An 18,548-nucleotide genomic window follows, 5' to 3' on the forward strand; every position below is an offset into this window, starting at 1 on the left:
CGTGGGTGCTGACTGCAAACACGCAAACCGAAACCAAGTCAGTACCACCCTAGGCAGGCTGTTTTTGTTGTTTTTTTTTAAAAAAAACCAACCTCCCTATAAAATTCACTTTTGTTAGTTTGATTGAAGTCACATATTAAAAAGTGTGAAACTTTCAAAATGCCATGAAATGTTGATCGAGCAAACAGATTAGAAGGGGGGAGAAAAGGGGGAGGATGAGGAAATGAGATGGGGAATTCTGGGAGTTGAAGTCCAAATATCTTCAAGTTGCCAAGGTTGGGAAACACTGAGATAGAGAACCATTCACTAGTTGCTCCCTTCTCTTCCTCCTGGCTAAAGAGATCTATGGGATGTAAATATTTCAATTAAATTGCAACATGCTGGTCTTCCCGCACAACTTTTTAGTGTTGGAACATGAATACATCTAGCCATTGCTAAAAAGCTGTGAGCCATCACTATGCCCCCCCCTCCACCTTCCCAAAGTAATTTGTCCTTGCATTTAAATGCATCATCCCAGCACCTGCTTCCTCACATCATGCAGATTTTCTCTCTGACCTTTGATTCTAAATACTCCTAAGTATTTGGAAGGAAGGAAGGGAGGGAGGGAGGGAGGGAGGGAGGGAGGGAGGGAGGGAGGGAGGAAGGAAGGAAGGAAGGAAGGAAGGAAGGAAGGAAGGAAGGAAGGAAGGAAGGAAGGAAGCAGGGGAAATATGCTTCTACTTCCAGTCTGGTGGACATCAGATTTGGGTTTCTTTAGGACAGTAGGCTTTGTAATGTACTACTATAGCTGGCTGGAGAATTCTGGGAGTTGAAGTCCACAAGTCTTAAAGTTGCCAAGTTTGGGGCTGCCCTGTACTAGTGCCATACTCATGACCAAAGAACCACTCGGCAGTTTCTTTACTGGAATAAATTCCGTGAAAGTTTCCCCAACGTCAAAATGTTTTGATTAACTTTCCCTTTTTTCCTCTTTTGGGAAAACAAAAATAAAAACCACAGAGCTAAACACAACAATTTGTAGATCTATTCCATTTGTGCTCTGGATACAGATAGTCCTGAATTATGATTGGTGACTTAGCAAATGTTCAAATTTGCAACTTGGGAGTAGGGATTCAGATTCCAATGGCTATTCCCCCTGTGGAATCCCCTCATCCATCCATCTATTTATCTATCCTATCCATCTATCCTATGTATGTATGTATGTATGTATGTATGTATGTATGTATGTATGTATGTATGTATGTATGTATGTATGTATCTATCTATGTATCTATCTATCTATCTATCTATCTATCTATCTATCTATCTATCTATCTATCTATCTATCTATCTATCTATTTCTATCTATCTATCCATCCCTCCCTCCCTCTCTCCATCCATCCATCCATCCCTCCCACCTAACCATTTGTTTGAAGTAGTGTAGGGTTTCCTGCCTAAGCAGGAGGTTGGACAAGGTCCCTTCCAACTCGTTGTTGTTGTTACTACTACTACTGCTGCTGCTGCTGCTGCTACTACGAGTCTTCGAAGAGGGGCGGCATACAAATCTAATAAATTATTATTATTATTATTATTATTATTATTATTATTATTATTATTACTACTACTACTACTACTACTACTACTGGTCATCATCGACTTACAAACCAGTCACTTTGAAGTTACAACAGACCCTCAAACGGCTACTTACGACCTAATTCCAAATTCCGACATCCGCCTTGCCTGCCACCCATAGTCACACACAAATGAATTTTGGGTGGTTCTGCAACTGGCCAGCTTTTATAGCCATTTGTGGTGTCCCACATTCATGTGACTGCGATTTGACATGTGTGTGCCAAAAATCAGCATTTACTGACAAAAAGCACCCCTCATCAAACCATGGGTTCACTTAACAACCACAGTGTTTGCTTAATGACAGCTGCAAAAAAAGTCACAAGATCGCTCACAGTCACGTAATGGCCCACTATCATGACTCACCATCAAAACTGCTGGCTCAATTTCAGCCCTAAGTCAAGGACTACCTTTACCAGCAGTGGGTTCTAAAACCCACTGCTACCAGTTTGTGCATGCGCAGAAGCGTCCCGGGTGGGTAGTTGGAGCCTCCCCCCTGCCGCCGCTACCAGTTCGCCAAACTGGGCTGAACTGGGAGCAACCCACTACTGGCTTGTAGATCTGAACCGAAACAATGGAGAAAGGAGGCCCTACAAATATACTGGTCAAAACAAATAAAGGGAACATTCAAAGAACGCATCCTAGATCTGAATGAATGAAATATTCTCGTTGAATATTTCATTTGCACAACTATTCCATTTGCACAACAGCATGTGAAATTGATTGTCAATCAGTGTTGCTTCCTAAGTGGTGTTGTGGTTGGCTCTGGCCCAGCTCCTGCCCCAGGGAATGTGGAGGTGGATGCAGGGGAAACTTCAACATGTCACAGGCCTGTGTTATTGCCGACAGAATCAGTTCAGAATTTAGTTTCCTCGGACGAAGAAGAAGGTGGGAGTGACTCGGCAGAGGAGGGCTTGGCACACAGCCCAGGCAGTCAATCTCCCTTATCTTCCATTGATTCGGATGAAGACGTTTTGGATCCACGCAAGCGCAAAATTATGCGTAGAAGAGACCAAGTAAGGACATATTACAGGAGATAAGAGCGGCCACCTGTGTTTGGGTGGGGCTCCAGTAATTAGGGCTGCTGCTATAAATAGCAGCATGCAGGTTTGGCCGTTGTGGAAGAATATCTGATCGCAGTTCGTCAGGAATCCTGGGTTGCTGGTTTCTGGACTTTGCTTGTTGATTTTTCACGCCTTTGAAAACAAAGCAGAGCAACATGTATGTGTGTGTGTGTCTCACTTCGTTGGAAGAAGGGGTGTGAAGTTTCTTCACAGCTGCTAGCTAAGTACTTAATGACTGCTTAAGGTTAATTGTACAGACTACCCAGTTGTTTTGGGACGAGTGCTCTTTGCAATACAAAAAGAGTGCTTAGTTTATTTTGAATTTTGGGATAAAGAACATTGTTTTGAATTTTCAAACGTGTGTGTGTCTGAAATCTGTACCCTTGAATTTTCGGGAGGCTCCTATCAGAGAGCCTGGCAGAACAAGTGGACAGTTTCATTTCAAAGAAGTTTGATTTACTTAAGAGTTATATTCTGTTGTTTAAGTGTTCCCTTTATATTTTTGAGCAATGTAGTTTGGTCCCCTGTCGTGTAAGTTCAATTTTAACATATGGAATCTATTTTGGACCCGGCCTATCTCAAAAGGCGGCAACAGTCATGAAAGCTTGTACTTTCCCTTCCTTCCCTCTTTTGTACAAGCCTAGTGATGTCACATGCAAAAGGTCCAGACCTGGTATTGTGACATTACAATGTGAATGTTGTCAGACTTCCTGGATCCAACTCCAGAATGAATCTTTTTTTATTTTTTTGCTATTATCATTACAGCATCATGGGGGAGAGGGGGGCTAGTTAAAGTAGTCATGAAATCTAGAAGCTGGTAAAAATAAAAATAATTTGTTAAGATATTCATGAACTGGGAGAGCCAATGGTAGCAAGGTTAGCCAATGAATAGGCATAGTAACTAAGTCAGCCAATGGGAGCTGACCAATTCCGAATCTGTGCAGAGAATCGAAACTGAAAGCTTAAGCTTAGGGCGTGGCTCAGTCCACTCTGTACCGCTCTGTACTGCTCTGCTGAAATGAAGCTAACTCTTGCTTGTGTTTATTTGAAGAAATAATCTGCTAATGGTATTGTAAATTCACCTGTTATTATTTTTATAAATAAGTTATTGAATCCAGCTGAATCAGTAATCTGTGCGTGCGTCTGGTTTTGACTTTTGCAATAAACATTAATATAATTAACCACTGTTGATAAGAAAGACAAACATTCTCAATGGTGAGTATGACAATATAGGCCAGGGGTGGGCAATTAATTTTGCCATAGGGCCGCATGAGAAATTGGGATAGTTTTAGAGGGCCGGATTAATATAATTAACTCAGTTCTACCCAATGCTGTATATTGTTGGATAGAACTGAGTTAATTATATTATAATTATAAATTATAATTATATATTATATTATATATTATATATATTATTATATATTATATTATATATAATTATATGTTATATATTATATCTTGAACACCCGGTTCTTATCTAGAAAAATTGGACCGACCTCCGTGGGCCGGTCACAGACAGCGGGCGGGCCACATCCGGCCCTCGGGCCGAATCTTGCCCAGATCTGATATAGGCAGTCCTTGACTTAACGACCCCAACTGAGCCCAAAATCTTTTGTTGCTAAGTGAGACATTGGCTATGTGGATGTTGCTTTCATTATTATGGTTGGTTTTAACAGTCAGGCAAGATGTTCAGACTGGATTTGACATGTTTTTATCCAATTATCAAGTCTTTCTCAACAACTAGGGATAGCCAGGTGTCATTATTTGATGGTTCTGAAGGTATCATTGTTGGATGTTAGCTGTTCCAAGTAAAGCGGCCTTTTTCTCATTGTTATCTAGGTCAGTGTTTCCCAACCTTTTTTGAGCCGCGGCACATTATTCACATTTACAAAATCCTGGGGAAAATTGAGCCGGGGGGGGGGGGGGGGGCTAAAAAAAGTTTGGACAAAAAAACCTCTCTTCCTCCCTTTCGCTCTATTTCTCTCTCTCCCTCTTTCTCTCCCTTCCTTCCACTTTCTTTCCCTCTCTCTCCATCCCTCTTTGTTTCTCCCCTCCTTCCTCTCTTTTTTGCTCTTTCTCTCTCCCTCCTTCCCTCCCTCTATGTCTTTACCTCACCCTCCTTCCCCCCTCTTTCTCTCTCTCGCTTTCTCTCTCTCTCTCTCTTGCTGTCTTTTTCTCTCTTTCTCACTCCCCCCTCTCTCCTTCTCTCTATCTCTCTCTCTTTCTTGCTATCTCTTTTTTGCTTTCTCTCTCTTTCTCTCTCCCCCCCTCTCTCCCTCTCTCTCCCTCTCTCTTGCTATCTCTTTCTTTCTTTCTTTCTCTCTTTCTCTCGTACATCACGCCGCAGCAGCTAAGCAACAAAGTTGTTAAAAGTGTGTTTTGCCCTATTTTACAACCTTTCTAGCCACAGTTGTTAAAGTGAATCCCTTGAGTTGTTAAGTTAGTAATACAGTTGAGTGAATGTGGCTCCTCCATTGACCTTACCTGATAGAAGGTTGCAAATAGTGGTCACAGGACTCTAGAATATAGTAACTGTTGTAAACCTGTTGCCAAATGTTTGAATTTTGAACCTGTGACCATGGAGTTGTTAGAATGGTCATAAGTGTAAAAAACAGTCAACGGTGCCTGGCAATTTCATGCGATGGGCCACTAAACAAATGATTAAGAACATAAGAAGATCCATCCTGAATCAGGCCAAAGCCCATTGAGTCCAGCATTCTGTGTCACACAGTGGCCCACCAATTGTCCATGGGGATCTTGAGCAGAAAGAGAAGGCAAAACCCTCCCTTTCCCCTGACCCCCAACAAATGGTACTCAAGGGAACCCTGCCTGCCTCAACCAACATAGAGGCGGCACATGGACATCCATTTCAATAACCACCGATACACTTGGCATCCATGAATCTGTCTAATCCTGCCTTGAAGCTATCCAGGCTGACAGCTGTCACGACCTCTTCTGGAAGTGGATTCCATAAACCAATGATCCTCTGGGTGAAGAAATATTTCCCTTTATTTGTCCTCATTTCCTACCTATGAGCTTTAGGGAGGGCCCCCTCCTCCTAGTATTGTGTGATAGAGGAAAGAATTTTTCTCTATCCATCTTTTCTATCCCATGCATGATTTTATACACTTCGATCAAGTCACCCCTTAAACTCCGCCTTTCAAGGCTGAAGAGACCAAGGCATTGCAACCTGGTATCATAAGGGAGGGGCTCCATTTCCTTGATCATTCTTGTTGCCCTTTTTTGCACCTTTTCCAGTTCCATTATATCCTTCTTGAGGTGTGGTGACCACTCCAAATGAGGTCTCGCCATCGATTTGTACAGAGGCAATACAACACTTGCCGACCTATTTTCAATTCCCTTCTTAATCATGCCAAGCATGGAATTTGCTTCTTTTTTTTTACTGCTTTTAACAATTTGATTCATCAGACTGTAAGTCAAGGTCTACTTGTTTTAAAAAAGAGATTTTTCTCTACTTATGTAATTTATTTTGCATAGCGAACTTGAACCTATATCTTCTCCACCTGTATTTAGTCCTTCATTACCTACCAGCCTCCACTCCTCTCTCTTTTTTCCATTGGTTAAATGGGAATTTAATTGGCTATCTGACATATATGCCAAAGGTCTCTAGGGAGGAGGACAGTAAAAGATTAATTAAATATCATGGGCAAAAGTGAAAGAAAGAAACAGATAATCCTCTGCATTTGCAAGGGAGAACTTTAGTCCCAATACCGTAGGATTGGCAGGTGTGTTTTATCATCTGGAAATGTCAGCAAAGCTACAGTGGTATCTCTACTTGTTCTGTAAATTGTTGACTGTAACTTATTGCTTGTATCCTAAGATTTTTATTAATATTGATTGTTTTTTCATTGCTTATTTGACCCCTATGACAATCATTAAGTGTTGTACCACATGATTCTTGACAAGTGTATCTTTTTCTTTTATGTACGCTGGGAGCATCTGCACCAAGACAAATTCCTTGTGTGTCCAATCACACTTGACCAATAAAAAATTCTATTCTATTCTATCCTATTCTATTCTACCTAAGAACGCCTCTACTTACGAACTTTTCTAGTTAAGAACCAGGTGTTCAAAATATTTTTTTGCCTCTTCTCAAGAACCATTTTCCACTTACAAACTCGAGCCTCCAAAATGTAATCAGAAAAGGCAGGAAGAAGCCTCCGTGGGGCCTCTCTAGGAATCTCCTGGGAGGAAACAGGGCCAGAAAAGGCGGGGAGAAGCCTCTGTGGGGCCTCTCTAGGAATCTCCTGGGAGGAAACAGGGGAGGAAAAGGGGGGAGAAGCCTCCGTGGGGCCTCTCTAGGAATCTCCTGGGAGAAAACAGGGCCAGAAACGGCGGGGAGAAGCCTCCATGGGGCCTCTCTAGGAATCTCCTGAGAGGAAACAGGGCCAGAAAAGGCGGGGGGAAGCCTCCGTGGGACTTCTCTAGGAATGTCCTGGGAGGAAACAGGGCCAGAAAAGGCGGGGAGAAGCCTCCATGGGGCCTCTCTAGGAATCTCCTGGGAGGAAAGAGGGCCTCCATCCTCCCTGTGGTTTCTCCAATCGCATGTATTATTTGCTTTTACATTGATTCCTATGGGGGGAAATTGCTTCTTCTTACAAACATTTCTACTTAAGAACCTGGTCACGGAACGAATTAATTTAGTAAGTAGAGGTACCACTGTACTTGGTTCATGGGGATCAACGGGTTACCCAGAGTTGAGAGGTTCACTGTTAACAGGACACATCTACAATACCTGACCAGTTATGGACTGTAGACAGCAGCCCAACCTATAAAGAAGGGATGTCAAACTCAAGGCCCATAGGCCAAATCCTGCCCGTGGGGTGCTTAGATCTGGCCAACCTGGAAACAGTAAAGGACCAGCCCACGGCCCTCGCAAGCTCTGTTTTAGCTGGTAGAGGGCTGCAGGAGGCTGTCACAGCCAAAAATGGAGCTCAGGAGCCAATTTTCGCTGGCACACTGCTCGGGCCAACACAGGCACCCCCAACACAAATGATGTCTAACTGGCCACACACACACCCTACCCCCCCGAGGGTCAAAACACAAGACTGATGTGGCTTTCAATTAAATCGAGTTGGACCCCCCTGCTGTACAGAATTTCCTGTTTCCAAAAAGTTGATTCCTCAGCCAAGAGACTGAATATCTCTCTCTCTCTCTATTTTTCTATAATTGCCTTGAGTTCCACTTGTTAAATGGGCGAATGTATAAATTAGAATGCAAATATATAGAATGGAAGTTGCTTTAGGTATAGTTGCCTGCAACATTTACCCAACCTTGGTTAGTTTCTATCCCATGAATTCCTAAGCAAACAGAAACTGATCCAACCTCTGTAGGTTACAAATGTAAACATCATACAGAAAATGATTTACATTTGTTTGGATTCAAACTCAAGAGAATTATGAATAACCGGGAGCCAAAATTTAGAAAGCACTCTGGTTAATTCACTGCTCTTTCTTTCTTTCTTTCCTTCTTTCTTTCCTTTCTTCCTTTCCTTCCTTCCTCCTTCACAATCTCCCTCTTCCTGCTTGTTATAACTCTAGCTATGCAGCCAAGCATCCTACTTGCTTTCCCTACCGCCTGACTGCACTGTTCACCCATTTTGAGACTGTCAGAAATCACTACCCCAAATCCTTTTCTTCTGAAGTTTTTTGCTAACACAGAACTGCCAATACAATACTCAGATTGAGGATTCCTTTTCCCCAAGTGCATTATTTTACATTTGGAAACATTAAACTGCAGTTTCCATTGCTTTGACCATTTATCTAGTAAAGCTAAATCATTTACCATATTACAGACGCCTCCAGGAATATCAACCCTATTACATACTTTAGAGTCATCGGCAAATAGGCAAACCTTCCCTACCAAACCTTCCCCTATGTCACTCACAAACATATTAAAAAGAATAGGACCCAGAACAGACTCTTTCTTTCTTTCTTTCTTTCTTTCTTTCTTTCTTTCTTTCTTTCTTTCTTTCACTTTCTCTCTCGCTCTTTCTCTTCCCTCCTCCCCTTTTACAAGTTGTAAATGAACTTCAAAGAGATACATTTGAGTCATTAGATTTAAAAATAGACAGAGGAAGATAACCCCCTGACCCTTCTAATCTCTCCATTTTGTTTTGCTGTTTGGTTTACTTTCAGCAACTATGCGTAGTCCTTGATTTACAACCATTTTAAGCCACCCATTAGAAAGTTTGAAAACAGCACTGAAATCAATGACTTGCAACCACTTCCCACAGCTGTTCAAGCATCCTCAAGATCACATGATCATAATTCAAGCAACTGGCATGTATTTATGATTGTTGCAGCATCCCAGACACAAGTGATTCCCCATTTACGAACTTCCTAGATTACTTTTAACAGTGAAATCAATGGGAAGAGCTGAATTATTTTATCCACCACGACTCATTTAGCAAATACAATTTCTGACAGTCTCAAAATGGGTGAACAGTGCAGTCAGGCGGTAGGGAAAGCAAGTAGGATGCTCGGCTGCATAGCTAGAGGTATAACAAGCAGGAAGAGGGAGATTGTGATCCCCTTAAATAGAGCGCTGGTGAGACCACATTTGGAATACTGTGTTCAGTTCTGGAGACCTCACCTACAAAAAGATATTGACAAAATTGAACGGGTCCAAAGACGGGCTACAAGAATGGTGGAAGGTCTTAAGCATAAAACGTATCAGGAAAGACTTCATGAACTCAATCTGTATAGTCTGGAGGACAGAAGGAAAAGGGGGGACATGATCGAAACATTTAAATATATTAAACGGTTAAATAAGGTCCAGGAGGGAAGTGTTTTTAATAGGAAAGTGAACACAAGAACAAGGGGACACAATCTGAAGTTAGTTGGGGGAAAGATCAAAAGCAACATGAGAAAATATTATTTTACTGAAAGAGTAGTAGATCCTTGGAACAAACTTCCAGCAGACGTGGTAGATAAATCTACAGTAACTGAATTTAAACATGCCTGGGATAAACATATATCCATCCTAAGATAAAATACAGAAAATAGTATAAGGGCAGACTAGATGGACCAGGAGGTCTTTTTCTGCCGCCAGACTTCTATGTTTCTATGGTTCAATTAACAAATGGCAAAAAGGTGATGAAACTGGGCACAATTCACTTAAGAACTATTGAGCAAGGTACCACATATAATGCACAGGTACAGTATATGTGGAACCTCTATGGAGACTACGGAGAGGGGCGGCATACAAATCTAATTAATAATAATAATAATAATAATAATAACAACAACAACAACAACCTCACTCAATCGTAGTAACTGTAGAGAGGGATCTTGGAGTCCTAATGGACAACCATTTAAATATGAGACAGCCGTGTGCAGCAGCTGCCAAAAAAGCCAACACAGTTCTTGGCTGCATTAACAGAGAGATAGAATCAAGATCACGTGAAGTGTTAATACTACTTTATAAGGCCTTGGTAAGGCCACATTTGGAATACTGCATTCGGTTTTATTCGCCAGGATGCAAAAAGGATGTTGAGATTCTAGAAAGAGTGCAGAGAAGAGCAACAAAGATGATTAGGGGACTAAAACTTACAAAGAACAATTGCAGGAACTGCGCATCGCTAGTTTAATGAAAAGAGGGACCAGGGGAGACATGAGAGCAGCATTCCAATATCTCAGGGGTTGCCACAAAGGAGAGGGAGTCAGGCTATTCTCCAAAGCACTTGAGGATAAAACAATAATAATAATAATAATAATAATAATAATAATAATAATAATAATAATAATAATATAATAATAATAATTTATTAGATTTGTATACCGCCCCTCTCCGAAGACTCGGGGCGGCAATGAGTGGAAGCTGAACAAGGAGAGAAGCAACTTAGAACTAACGAGAAATTTCCTGATAGTTAGAACAATTAAATCAGTGGAACAACTTGCACTCAGAAGTTGTGAATGCCCCAACACTGGAACTTTTTAAGCAGATGTTGGATAACCATCTGACTAAAGTAGTGTAGGGCAGGGGTCCCGAAACTTTTTACACAGGGGGCCAGTTCACTGTCCCTCGGGCTGTTGGAGGGCCGGACTATAAAAAAAAGCTGAACAAATCCCTATGCACACTGCACATACCTTATCTTAAAGTAAAAAACAAAATGGGAATGTACTATTTAGAGGGGGGGGGGAGAAGTCTGAAATTCATATAGGTTTACGTTTCGTTTTTAATTTTCTTTTGTTAACATCTGATTGGCTATACAATATTTTCTTGGCTTATGGAAAAATGTATAAAGAAAGAAGGAAGCACTTTGGCATAATGGTTAATAACTTAGAAAAATAATTGGTGATGTACTTTTTGAAGGAACATTAAGGAGGGAATTTAATTAAAAGAAAATGAATGTAACTGGATAACAAAATTAAAAAAAAAACTTTTGCAACTTTTTAATGATTGATATTAGTTACTAACAAAATACCGCATTTTATTCATGGAAAATTAGATGGTACACTGTATTGTTTGAATGTATGTTAAGAGAAAAAAGTCCTTCCTTCCTCTGTCCCTCCATTTCTCCTTCCTTCCTTCCCTCCTTCATTCCTCTCCACTTTTCTTCCTCCCTCTCTTTCCCTTTTCTTTCTTTCTTGCTCTCTTTTCCCTGTGCTACTGTCAATCACCGGCGGGCCGAATAAATGGCCTCAGCGGGCCGCATGTGGCCCACGGGCCGTACTTTGGGGACCACTGGTGTAGGGTTTCCTGCCTAAGCAGGGGGTTGGACTAGAAGACCTCCAAGGTCCCTTCCAACTGTTGTTGTTATTGTTATTATTATTTAGTTTTTTCCAGCCCAAGGTCAACCTGCTGCAGTTCCACTCTCTTAGGATCCTGTAGAGATTCTGTGTGTGTGTTTGGCGGAGAGCCTAGATGGAAAACCCGTAGTCCACCTAAGCAGGAAGTTGGAAGAAGACCTATAATGTCCCTTCCAATTCAGCTATTCTATTCTATTTTATTCTATTCTATTCTACTCTTGCAAAAAAGGTGATAAAATTGGGCACAATTCACTTAAGAGCCACTCAGCAACAGAAATTCTGGACCCAATTTTGTTGTTAAGTCATGGGCTACTTGTATGGGTTCCCCTAAGCAGCTGAGCATTTGAAAACGAAATTGTTAATTCTCACAAAACAAAGGAACGCTATATATAAAAAGAAACATCTAAATGTTTCTGTATAGCAACTTCAACTGTGAGAAATATAGACCGTTCTTGATGTGCAACAGTGACTCTTTGCAAGTTTCAACGCCAATGAAAAAAATGATACATGTAATATTTTTACACTGATGATCACTGCAGAAACCCCATGGACACATGATCCAAAGAAAGATGCTTGGCAACTGACTCACATTTATTGATAAAATTGAACGGGTCCAAAGACGGGCTACAAAAATGGTGGAAGGTCTAAAGCATAAAACTTATCAGGAAAGACTTCATATGAACACAATCTGTATAGTCTGGAGCAGTGTTTCCCAACCTTTTTTGAGCCGCGGCACATTATTCACATTTACAAAATCCTGGGGAACATTGAGCGGGGGCAGGGGGCGGGTGTGTGTGTGTAAAAAAAAGTTTGGACAAAAAATATATCTCTTCCTCCCTTTCGCTCTATTTTTCTCTCTCCCTCTTTCTCTCTCTCTCTCCCTTCCCTCCTCTTTCTTTCCCCTCTCTCTCCATCTCTTTGTTTCTCCCTTCCTTCCTCTCTTTTTTGCCCTCCTTCCCTCTCTCTGTCTTTCCCTCACCCTCCTTCCCCCCTCTTTCTCTCTCTCTCTTGCTTTCTCTCTCTCTCTTGCTTTCTCTCTCTTGCTGTCTTTCTCTCTTTCTCTCTTCCCCCTCTCTCCCTCTCTCTTTCTCTCTCTTGCTATCTCTCTTTCTCTCTCTCTCTTTTGCTTTCTCTCTTTCTCTCCCCCTCTCTCTCCCTCTCTCTCTCTCTCTCTCTTTTGCTTTCTCTCTTTCTCTCCCCCTCTCTCTCCTTCTTTCTCTCCCCCTCTTTCTCCTTCTTTCTCTCCCCCCTCTCTCCCTCTCTTTCTCTCTCTCCCTCTCTTGCTATCTCTTTCTCTCTCTCCCCCTCTCTCCCTCTCTCTCTCCCTCTCTCTTTCTCTCCCCCCTCTCTCCTTCTCTCTCTCCCTCTCTTGCTATCTCTTTCTCTCTCTTCCTATCCCCCCCTCTCTTCCTCTCTCTACCTCTCTTGCTATCTCTTTCTCTCTCTTCCTCTCCCCCCTCTCTCCCTCTCTTTCTCTCTCTCCCTCTCTTGCTATATCTTTCTCTCTCTTTCTCTCCCCCCTCTCTTCCTCTCTTTCTCTCTCTCCCTCTCTTGCTTTCTCTTTCTCTCCCCCCTCTCTCCCTCTCTCTTTCTCCCAGTAGCCGTGGAGCGACGGCAGGGTGATCAGCTGTGAAGCGGAGCTCCAGAATGGAGGCACAGACGGCGGTGGCTAGACGCCGTACATTTCTGGCGTTGCGCTGGGCATGGACGTGGGGCTTGAGCCTCCGTCCTGGTCCAGCCAGCAGGCAAGTGCCAGCCACGCAATTCCAGCATTTCCAGTCGCCGCCGTCTGTGCCTCTGTTCCTCTGTTCCGTAGCTCCGCCTCACAGCTGATCACCCTGACGTCGCCTCACGGCTACTGGGAGAAAGAGAGAGGGAGAGGGGGGGGAGAGAAAGAGAAAGCAAGAGAGGGGGAGAGAGAGAGGGACCACCCTGCCACCGCCCCATGGCATGGCTCCTGCCCGCTGCCACTGCCATCACCCTCCCGCTGCGCGCCGCCCTCCCGCTGCCGCTGCCCTCCCACCAAGCCCCAAAGCTCACCTGCTGACAGGGAAGCTCCAGCCGGGCGGGGCGCCGCAGCTGCTGGAAAACTTGGAAGGCGCAAAGAAGCAAGCTCAGCTTCCGGTCTCACAACTTTTTTCTCTTCGCAAAAAGTTGCGAGACCAGAAGCTGAGCTTATTTCTTCGCGGCACACCTGACCATGTCTTGCGGCACACCAGTGTGCCACGGCACACCGGTTGGGAAACACTGGTCTGGAGGACAGAAGGGAAAGTGGGGACATGATCAAAACCTTTAAATATGTTAAAGGGTTAAGTAAGGTTCAGGAGGGAAATGTTTTCAATAGGAAAGTGAACACAAGAACAAGGGGACACAATCTGAGGTTAGCTGGGGGAAAGATCAGAAGCAACATGAGAAAATATTATTTTACTGAAAGAGTAGTAGATGCTTGGAACAAACTTCCAGCAGACGTGGTCGGTAAATCCACAGTAACTGAATTTAAACATGCCTGGGATAAACACATATCCATCCTAAGATAAAATACAGAAAATAGTATAAGGGCAGACTAGATGGACCATGAGGTCTTTTTCTGCCGTCAGACTTCTATGTTTCTATTTAAAAGGGATGAAAAGAAAGGAGGAGAGAGATGGAGACAAGGAGACAAACGTAAGTCTCCCAAAAGCTAAGACTTTTGGGGAAATATGACAATGCGTACGTAGCGTTTCGCTTCTCTGTGACTATGGTGGAGAGACCGGTATGTTTACTGTGTCTAAAAATGCTGGCAGTGGACAGCATAAACCAAATAAATTAAGGCATCACTTAAACACATTATACCCCAATCACGCTGCTAAGCCGCTTGAGTTTTTCAGCAAAAATGTGTGGAATATTGCAAACAATCATCAGCAGAGAGTTGGTGTGTGTGTGTGAAATGTTTACTTCTTTTGGGGGGAAGAGACAGAAAATAATTGAGAAGCACTGGCTATGGGAACATTTGCAAGTTGTTATTTATGACAAAGAATGTGTTACAAAGTGCAATCCCAGCTTCTATACATAGTGTATTCATTATTTTAATTATGTAGCTGTTTACAACAGCACGAAGATGCATTCGGTTTTACAGAAAGGTGTCTTGCCTTACATTATGCAGGGTTTGTGTCAGATTAATGAAAAACGTACAATTGGACTAAGTGTGTTATTAAAACCCACTGGTGTTGATGCTAAGGCAGAAATCTTCTCCTTCTCAAGTACGCAATCTTTGCCTTGCAAAACGGGATTCTTTTTTTAAGTTGTGAATTTACAGAGTTAATAATTGGATTTTATTTCTCTGCATCTTGGGGAGGAAGAAACACACACATCAAAGTTTGCTATCCAGAGGAAGGCACAAAAACAGCAGGTGGCTTAGAGAACGGAGTCAATTATCTATCGCGTTCCAGGAATTCTAATGTGCAAGTTACGAATGATCAGAAATTCTAAATACAGTGGTACCTCTACCTAAAAACGGCTCTACTTACGAACTTTTCTAGATACGAACCAGGTGTTCAAGATTTTTTTTGCCTCTTCTCAAGAACCATTTTCCACTTACAAACCCGAGCCTCCGAAACTGTAACCGGAAAAGGTAGGGAAAAGTCTCTGTGGGGCCTCTAGGAATCTCCTGGGAGGAAACAGAGCCGGAAAAGACAGGGAGAAGTCTCCATGGGGCCTCTCTAGGAATCTCCTGGGAGGAAACAGGGCTGGAAAAGGCAGGGAGAAGCCTCCTTGGGGCCCCTCTAGGAATCTCCTGGGAGGAACCAGAGCCAGAAAAGACAGGGAGAAGCCTCCATGGGGCCTCTCTAGGAATCTCCTGGGAGGAAACAGGGCTGGAAAAGGCAGGGAGAAGCCTCCTTGGGGCCCCTCTAGGAATCTCCTGGGAGGAAACAGAGCCAGAAAAGACAGGGAGAAGCCTCCATGGGACTTCTCTAGGAATCTCCTGGGAGGAAACAGAGCCAGAAAAGACAGGGAGAAGCCTCCATGGGGCCTCTCTTGAAATCTCCTGGGAGGAAACAGGGTCAGAAAAGGCAGGGAGAAGCCTCTCTGGGGCCTCTCTAGGAATCTCCTGGGAGGAAACAGAGCCGGAAAAGACAGGGAGATGTCTCCATGGGGCCTCTCTTGAAATCTCCTGGGAGGAAACAGGGCCGGAAAAGGCGGGGAGAAGCCTCCATGGGGCCTCTCTAAAAATCTCCTGGGAGGAAACAGGGCCTCCACTCTCCCTGTGGTTTCCCCAATCGCACGCATTATTTGCTTTTACATTGATTCCTATGGGAAAAATTGCTTCTTCTTAGGAACTTTTCTACTTAAGAACGCAGTCATGGAATGAATTAAGTTCGTAAGTAGAGGTACCACTGTACTAAGGTGCACATTACTGTATGTATGGTTTGCAAACCACGGGTAATGGTTTTGCATTGTATAAGCAGGGCACAAAGCCTTCCAAAGCCTCATGAGAAAGCAAGATGTGATTTGAAGAAGGCTACGCATGGCTTTGGAAAGATGCCAGCCTCTCTCTTTCAAACCGCCAGGCTAAGCCAGGCCAGCCTTGTCAGCTGTGGAAGGAAGAAGACGGTGAAGGTCATCTGGGGGTGGCAGGTCCAGCATGCTGAATGGAGCACAGGGCTGGCAAAAAAGTGCAAGACGTACAAAAAGAAAGGTGGGAACAACTGAAGAGGTGGCAGAACATAGAATCATAGGGCTAGAAGGGACCTCAGATATCTTCTATCTAAGAGCTATGCTGCCACAGTGGTTAGAATGCAGTATTGCAGGCTAATTCTGCCGAATGCCAGGAAAGTGGTACCTCTACTTAGGAACTTAATTAGTTCCGTGACCAGGTTCTTAAGTAGAAAAGTTTGTAAGAAGAAGCAATTTTTCCCATAGGAATCAATGTAGAAGCAAATAATGCGTGCGATTGGGGAAACCACAGGGAGGCTGGAGGCCCTGTTTCCTCCCAGGAGATTCCTAGAGAGGCCCCACCTTCTCCCCGCCTTTTCCGGCCCTGTTTGCTTCTGTGAAATCAAACTGTCCACTTAGGAAGCAACACTGATTGACAATTAGTTTCATTTTGATAGCACATTCAACTTTGTACAGAACAAAGTATTCAATGAGAATATTTCATTCATTCAGATCTAGGATGTGTTCTTTTGAGTGTTCCCTTTATTTATTTTTTTGAGCAGTGTATATATCTATATCATCCCCTAACCCCCAACATTTAACCCTTAGACTGTCCACGGTTGACCTCTCCAGATTCCTAAGAGGTCAGTAAGGGGCGTGCATAAGTGCACTTGAGTGCCTTCCGCCCCCTGTCCCATTGTCTCTCCTATATATATCTTCTCTTCTATCCCTATATCTTTTTTCTATTCTCTCGTCGATTTATTTTATCCTATATTCTCTCTTGTATTCTTTCTCTAAATCTATTTCCTCGAATGTGTCCTCTATTACCTTCATTGTGTATTATTGTGTATTGGACTACCTAACTAACTAAATAAATAAAAAAATATCTATATTTAATGGCATCACATAAAAGCAAGCATCTCTCCAATGGAGATTTTACACTCTGACAAAGTCAATAGGGATTGACGAAAGCTTAGTAACTTTTTAGTAGTTTTAAAATCAATTTTAAACATTCCGGAGATTGTGATGGCTACTGACTCCTTATTTATATCCATATTTGTCGTGGTTAGCTCTGGCTCAGCTCCTGCCCCAAGGAATGTGGAGGTGGATGCAGGGGAAACATCAACATGTCATAAGCCTGTTTGATTGCCGACAGAGGCAGGTAGTGCAGTTTCCTCGGACGAAGAAGAAGGTGAGGGTGACTTGGAAGAGGGGGGCTTGGCACACAGCCCAGGAAGCCAATCTCCATTACCTTTGGTTGATTCAGATGAGGAAGTATTAGACCCACGCATGCACAGAATGATGCATAGAAGAGACCAATATTACAGGAGATAAGAGAGGCCACCTGTGTTTGGGTGGGGCTCCAGCAATTAGAGCTGCTGATATAAATAGCAGTGTGCTGGCTTGGCCGTTGTGGAAGATTATCTGATCGTTGTTTCTTCAGGACCGTGCCTTGCTGTTTCCGGACTTTGTTTGTTGATTTTTCTTTGAAACCAAAGCAGAGCAAAGTGTGTGTGTCTCACTTCATGGAAGAAGGAGGGCTGTGACGTTTCTTCACAGCTGCTAGCTAAGTACTTAAGGACTGATTAAGGGGATTGTACAGCCTACAAGGTTGTTTTGGGACGAGTGCTCTTTGCAATACAAAAAAGGGTACTTTGTTTCTTTTGAATTTTGTGATAAAGAACATTGTGTTTGAACTTTCAAGTGTGTGTGTGTCTCAAATTTTTACCCTTGAATTTTCAGGAGGCTCATACCATGGAGCCAGACAGAACAAATATCTATAAAGACTTACCTAGCCGAAGTTCCCCAAAGTTGCCGCATCCGATCTTCTTCCCAACGCGAAAATTCGGCCCCACCATTAAGACTCCGGAGTTGGTCCCTGCTGTTCGGCTCCCATGAGTGCTGCGGCTTCCACCCGTTTTAGACATTCTTCTGCTCTCCTCGTTTTCCCCTTTCCCTCCTCTCTTATCAAAATCCATAAGTTTGTGATACCCTGGCCTCTCCACGGTTACACCGCTGCCATACAAATCCCAACCAGGCCAAAACTCCAGGAGTGGCTGGGAGGGGGCAGGGTCAGGGGAGGGGAAGGGGGGAGGGGAGAAAAGACGGAGGAGGAGTTAAAAAAGCAGGGCTCTTCTCGGTTAATAAACCATCGCGGACGCCGGAGATGAAGGAGGGGAGGGTGTGAGGGGAGACGTCTCCACCCACATGTGCCGGGCTAGTGGAACGGCTGTCCCCTGGCCTGCTCCGCCAGGGCTCCGGTCAGCAGCACCTCCCGTCGGATGCTCCTCAGTAAAGACGGCATGGCGCAGAAGCAAACTTTCCAGGGCGACGCTTCGTTTCCAAGCTGTGGGGAAAAGATGGAGAAGAAGAAAACGTGGTCAGGTTACGGCATGTGGCAAACCCACCCGGCTCCTTTTACAGAAATGCAAAAAAAGAGGAAGAGAGAAGGGTAAATTAGAAGACTGACAGC

At 43.4% G+C, this 18,548-nt stretch overlaps 1 protein-coding gene across 2 annotated transcripts in view; it reads right to left on the minus strand.

Moving 5' to 3' along the window:
• The window catches only part of CSNK1G2 (casein kinase 1 gamma 2), a 166,192-nt gene that overhangs the window by 48,305 nt on the left and 99,339 nt on the right, over positions 1 to 18,548 (minus strand). For both annotated transcript variants that reach the window (XM_070747001.1, XM_070747008.1), the window contains one exon: positions 17,868 to 18,422. In XM_070747001.1, coding sequence (XP_070603102.1) covers positions 17,868 to 18,054 — 187 coding nt within the window. In that variant the 5' untranslated portion in view covers positions 18,055 to 18,422. The remainder of the gene's footprint in view (positions 1 to 17,867; positions 18,423 to 18,548) is intronic.

This window comes from Erythrolamprus reginae, chromosome 1 (assembly GCF_031021105.1).
Source record: "Erythrolamprus reginae isolate rEryReg1 chromosome 1, rEryReg1.hap1, whole genome shotgun sequence".
NCBI classification, from domain to species: Eukaryota; Metazoa; Chordata; class Lepidosauria; order Squamata; family Dipsadidae; genus Erythrolamprus; species Erythrolamprus reginae.